The sequence below is a fragment of the Henckelia pumila genome, chromosome 1 (assembly GCF_033568475.1).
Source record: "Henckelia pumila isolate YLH828 chromosome 1, ASM3356847v2, whole genome shotgun sequence".
Taxonomy (NCBI): Eukaryota; Viridiplantae; Streptophyta; class Magnoliopsida; order Lamiales; family Gesneriaceae; genus Henckelia; species Henckelia pumila.
In genome coordinates this window covers 123,470,985-123,476,936 of record NC_133120.1, presented here as the reverse complement: position 1 = coordinate 123,476,936, position 5,952 = coordinate 123,470,985, and the positions used below count along the sequence as shown (strand labels likewise).

The window sequence follows — 5,952 nt, the reverse complement described above, 5'->3', positions numbered from 1 at the left end:
CATCATGTGGTACAAAACCTTATAAGATGTGGTACAAATTAACAAAAATTGTGGTACAAAAAAGTAGCTAGGAAGTGCAGAGTAAAACATGTTTGCATTGTGGATTTTTCAACAATTTACCAAAAATAAAATTATTAAGTTTAATTTTCAACTTTATAGGCCGGAGTATGAGTTGGAACACCAGACTGGAAAGTGATCCAACAAAGAACATGTGTGCAAACATAGCATATCTATCATTGAAGAAAATATTCAACACATAAGGCATGCCTCTGCCCATTCGTATGGCAACCCACTAGCTTAAGTAATCAGAGCAAACAGGTGCAATCATGTGCCAACTTCATACAACTACGCATGCTAAATCAATGAAACTCATTCATTAAAAAATAACCTTTTTCTGAAAAAAAATATAATACAAAGATAACTTTTAATTTGCAGAATATGCAAGATAGTGCACGCCTTAAACTTTACGACTAATAAAGTCACACTCGTGAATAAAAATAACATATCTTCATCAAAGAATATTATTCCACGCTTTATCATTACCTAACACAGATTCAATCAACTCTTAATAAATCCCACTAAAAAGTTCGTTCAGAGAGTCATTACTCTCCAGGAACAAGCCAAATCATGGAAAAGAATAATAGTAATAATGTATACACATGAATAGGATCAAAACACACAAGAGGCTAAAGAATTTATGATGTTGATAAAATTCAGTGACACCTGACTTTAGAATATCAGAAGAATTGCTACTTGACTCCGGCGCATTGCTGCGCATGGTCATATTCAAGTGGTAGCAGTGTGGCGGAAGTGACCAGTTTCGAGATTCACTTGGGTCGAATATCTCTGATGTTCTACTCTTTGCAGATGAAATGACAACTGAAGTAAGTCGACAGTATTTGCACCTTCAGGAGCTTTTGATTCTCTCAAAAGTATGTCTTGTCGAATATCTAAACCAATAGAGGCACCGGCATCCAGAAGCTTGGGGAAATATTCTTGGTCAACTCCAGCAGATGGCTTGAAAACACTGGATGTAAGATTCTTTAACTTACTCTGGCCGAAGGATTCGGCAGAATTATGGTTGATATGAAGGGTTGAATGTTGATTATCCAGAAAAATCAGAGGATGATTCGCAGCTACGTCCGCTGAATTGCTCGATAAGTTCTGTGATTGAGATGACAGAAGAGAGAGAGCACTGCTGGAGTTTGACTCCACAGATACTTCTTGAACTGAGAATGGCGAACTCGTATGGAGAAGAGAGTTTGAAAGTGAAGGACCATATTTGTGGTTCATTGGCTCACTACCAAAGAAGCCAACTTGAAGGAATTTTGGAAACAGAAGGGGTGTTCCTGATAAGTCCGTTGCAAAATACGAAGAACCTGCATAACAAACAACTTAGACCAACACTCCACGCATTAAAAGAACAGACGCTTATGAGGCTTCGATTTTTGCTATTTCTACTTCCAAATAACACAATAACCACAAAAATGAATAAGAATTTGTATTTAAAGAGTGACTTGGGGCCATAACCGTTGTTATAAGAGCACAAGATATTGAAAGACCAGGTCTACTCGTATAATTTCCTATCATTAGCAAATGCTAACTTGTGTCCTTTCATGTGGACTCGATTAATTTCCTATCATTAGTGAGTGTGTACTCGTATCCTTTATTTGCAAAGCTACCAGTGACACAGTCACAAATTGATCAGTTGAACAAAATTTTGATAACACTGGACAGCATTGATTATCTTCATGCATATTAACCTCGAGATCAGATATTAACCTCCCTTATTCATTTCTGTTGAAATTTCTGGATTACTACATGATGATATTTGAACATTTAGTACATAGAAACAAAATAGAAAGAGAATTATACTTCTGCAGCATACCCAAGTGAGTGTCCAATTGAGGCTTTCGCCGACGTTCATTGTGGCCTGTGAGGCGTTTGCGACAACTGCGTTTACCTTCATCAAACTCTCTAAGCAAATGAAACCTGCAATTCAAATGTTATTTCAGATTCTACAAGAAAATCTTGGATCAAATAGTTGCAATCAGAAAGGAAAGGTTTATTTAGAATCAAAGTTAACACAAAACAAAAGAGAGAAGAGTCTCCACCTACTGCATTGCTGACAAAATCTCTGCTGGATACCATCAACAATAACAACAGAAGATTTTGAGTGAAGATCGCAGACTTTGTGCCTTTTGTGGTAATCCTTTGAAGAACTCAAATCCTTGTTACAATCAAGAACTTGGCAAACAGGAATCAGAGATAGTGAATTTGATGTACGAGCTCGTTTTGCAGACACCGAATGCTCCAGAGAACACAGGATGGAGTTTTCAACATCAAATTGATGAGTGTTTCCATCTTTTCGAGCAGGCAAATTCTCATCCATAAAACTTGTAAGCACCAAGTTTTGATTATCGGCTTTCGTAGCAGAAGTTGAGAATCTTGTGCCAAATTCCATAAACGAAGTCAATGTGTTGGTAGAAGTAGACACGAACGGTTTGCTAGTACCATCATTTGTGAAGTATCCTAAATTTTCCGAACTTTTGTCACTAACATCTAATTTCCTCATGATATCAGGCAGCATTGGTTCCACAAATTCCATGTTCGCAGCTCTATTCCTAACTGGAATACAAAGAGGCTCAGTTCTCCATCTTTTTAATTGATTTCCACTCCTCACTCGAGCATCATCAAGCTGCACACCATGCAGGCCCTTCCCCTCAATTCCATACCTTAAAGATTCCATCTTAGGACAAGATCAAAGTTTTCCAAGCTATGAATCAGTTTTTTATGATGATTGAACAAACGATAAAACCAATATAATCCAATGCCGAGCTTAATCCTGGAGGCGAGTAATTACTTTCTGAACATCAGTGAAAAACCATGAAATTAATACCTTAATATCAGATGGTTGTCCTCATTCTACATAAATAATTGACAATATATGACATGATAATTCAAGAAAATCTTAATATCTTAATTCATACACAATTCCCACCCGTATAAACTGATAACAAACACATCAAAGAGACTTACGGCAGACAAAGGAGAAACATCACCACCACATGGAAAAAAGACATTAAATTCTAGAACAATAAGAGTGGGAAATATTCCAAGTTTCATACCCACGAAGACTAATTCATCTCTTCCGAGCCTTTCTCATCTTAACACCAAGGAGTTCTAATGCCTATACTTACTCAACCAATTCAATCTTTTTTCTCTACACTCTGACAGATCCCAACCCACCCCAATCAAGAAATTCAAGATGTTACAAGCACCCCAAGCAATCATTCAGACAGCTTTTGATTTATGCCATCCATCTATTCCTTTAAACAAACAATCAGATTTCCCATCCAAACAGCAGAAAAGCTTGTTCAAACTACCAACAAAAATCCTTGTAATTGCATCAGAAAACCAACAGAAGCAATCTCAAGATTTTCCCCAAGAGAAAACTAATAAAAAGGCAATAAACCAAACATTAAAAATGGTAAATTACAGCCAAAGATTAAATCTTTAATGGTAAACAACGAAATAAAAGGGAAATAAAGTAGAAAAACTAGCGTACAATTGTGTAACATGAGTCAGATTGGATCATAAACGATGAATAGACGAAGCGGAAGAGTTTTACCTCAGAACTGTGAAGGAATGGGAGAAAGAGAGTGGCATGAATCATGATATTGTAATGTACAGTGAAATCGTTTACTCCAGTATATTTTATTTTATTCTATTAATTGACACAATAATATAATATTACTGGTGAATTGTATCCGATATATATTTTTAAGTTATCTAAAAAATTTAAATATTCTTTGAAAAAAAATTATTCGTTTAATGAAACGACGGCCTAGTTGGAGACATGGTGAAAGCTGAGCTACCTATTTTGTCGTCGTATAAATTTTTTTTTTAAAAAAACCATTTAATTTAAAATATAGGCATAGTATAGTTTTATATCTGATAATAAAATTAGAAGAATTAATTAATATAATAATATGTTTTTGAAAGTTCTTAACCAACTATATGGGCACCATTCATATCATAAACCAAAGTGTTGTATGATTGAATGTTAAGTTTGGGCTCAATGTTTCAATTCGAAGTCAACAAACGTTTTTTCGTTTTGTTTTTGGTTTAGAGTCTGTCAGAAATTTTTTGCATGTTTATTTGATGTCTATGATTTGAAAACTATTATGCATATCAAGGTTTTGCCAAATGCAAATCTGAAAGTAGTTGTCATGGGTTTCTCTCACATGACCCAAAAAAAAAAAAAAAAAAAACTAACTTACTAAAATCATAGGAATTATTCTTCCAAAAAATCATAGGATTATTGCTAAAAAAAGGAGGATAATAGCCAAAATGTTCATCTAACTTCTAAGTTTGTCTATATAATGTTAATTGGGTATTCATATTTGAGTTTTGATCTCGTGAAGTATTTTGTTTAGGATTTTAGTCATTGTTTGATAGATTGCTAATATGAGCCGGATATGTAAGCCTTTTTTTAGTACTTCATCAACTAAACTCAAATTCAAACATTTGCAGGACTAACACAAAATAGACGATTTTAAAAGATTCTTTTCGTTAGTTTTCATATATATATATATATATATATATATAATTTTGATCCCTGCACTTAGGGTGGGTGCAGGAAAACTGTGTGCAACCCACTACCGGATTTTAGTGGTCGCACTAAAATTTTCTGCACCCTAGGGTGCAGGGAATTGAATATGCTATATATATATATATATATATATATATATATATATATCAATTATAGAAAAACTTCTTTTCTTACAATACGAATCGTTGCACTTGTTTTTTTTTCCTCCAAAAAAATAAATATAATACAAGTTATATAATAATACAATTTATTAAATTTAAGCTCTAATTAATTATTCTCCTTGTATCCAAAAGTTATGGGATTTATTCCTTGAATAATAAAATTAGGAAGTGCTATCGATACTCCGTTTGCTTTCTCGCACGCCGCACGTTTTAAAACTATGGAGTCGTCATTAGCTTTAAATAATGTGATTCGTTCTGTCATTGCCCATACTCTTTTGATTTATCTAGATTTCGTCAAATCCTTTTTTTTTAAAAAAATAAAATATGTCAACATTTTAAATTGATTTTTTTCTCATGGATATTCAAATCTTTACGTCTTATTCTTTTGCTAGCTGCCGAAAAATACCCAGTTCGTTATTTTATCTACCCATTATTTGGCTTATTCATAATTATTGTTTTTCAAGTGATGTTGTACTATCAATTATTAACATCTATTTTTAATTGCCATAAATTTTGTAGGGTGTAGAGTGTAGACTGTGCCTAGAGACAAAAACGGGATAGTGATTTGGCACACTGTAAGAGGGAATTCCATTGTCTTACAAGTTTTACGCTTGGGATTAGGAATAGGACTCAACTCAACGGGGCCAAGTTCTAAATATATTATTCGACCATCGCTTGGACGAAGTAACATAAATTTATTTTTTTTTAAAAAAATCAGTTCGAAAACATGTAAAAATGAAAATGTCCCACCAAAATCTCCATGGTTCCAATGTTGTAAAAAATAAAATAAAAAAAAGCCTTCAAGGGGTTTTCAAGTCGGTGGAGTAAATGAACTCTTGGCCGAAGGTCGTTCACACTACAAAAAAAATGCTTTATAAAAGCGATTTTTTTGACTTTTAAGAGCGGTTTTTAACCGCTTCAGCACTTTTACCACCGGTTACACAACCGCTTCTCTTATCAACGCCCTTATAGCTTTTAGAAGCGGTTTTTTTGACCGTTGGTACAAGTTTAAGAAACCGCTTCTATTGTTCATTTTAGGTGCGGTTTGACAATGCTCTTACATCTCACGCATTGTAACGTCCCGTTTTTTTTATCTTAAATGAGTTTATTTGAGTTAATCAGAGATTACAGAGTTCAAGAGCCGACTTGATTTTGATCAGGGTCCATTTTGCAAAT

General features: G+C 34.1%; 1 protein-coding gene across 2 annotated transcripts; it reads right to left on the bottom strand.

The window, feature by feature from the left end:
• Nucleotides 1-492: 492 nt before the first annotated feature.
• LOC140875224 (squamosa promoter-binding-like protein 6) lies at nt 493-3,691 on the bottom strand. 2 transcript variants are annotated; one of them, XM_073278852.1, is made up of 4 exons: nt 3,632-3,691; nt 2,115-2,866; nt 1,889-1,992; nt 493-1,379 (listed from the first exon to the last, which is right to left on the bottom strand). In XM_073278852.1, exons 2-4 carry the CDS (start codon nt 2,747-2,749, stop codon nt 787-789), a joined length of 1,332 nt encoding a protein of 443 aa, XP_073134953.1. In that variant the 5' UTR covers nt 2,750-2,866; nt 3,632-3,691; the 3' UTR covers nt 493-786. The 2 variants fall into 2 exon arrangements, with proteins under 2 accessions (XP_073134953.1, XP_073134954.1); XM_073278853.1 differs by lacking the exon at nt 3,632-3,691 and adding an exon at nt 3,569-3,629.
• Nucleotides 3,692-5,952: the final 2,261 nt, after the last annotated feature.

Coding starts and splice junctions, on each gene's coding strand:
- LOC140875224 (XM_073278852.1), bottom strand. CDS start 2,749: ATGGAATCTTTAAGGTATGGAATTGAGGGGAAGGGCCTGCATGGTGTG. Junction 1,993..2,114: donor TTTTGTCAGCAATGCAGTAG/GTGGAGACTCTT, acceptor TTTGAATTGCAG/GTTTCATTTGCTTAGAGAGT. Junction 1,380..1,888: donor TCAATTGGACACTCACTTGG/GTATGCTGCAGA, acceptor TTTGTTATGCAG/GTTCTTCGTATTTTGCAACG.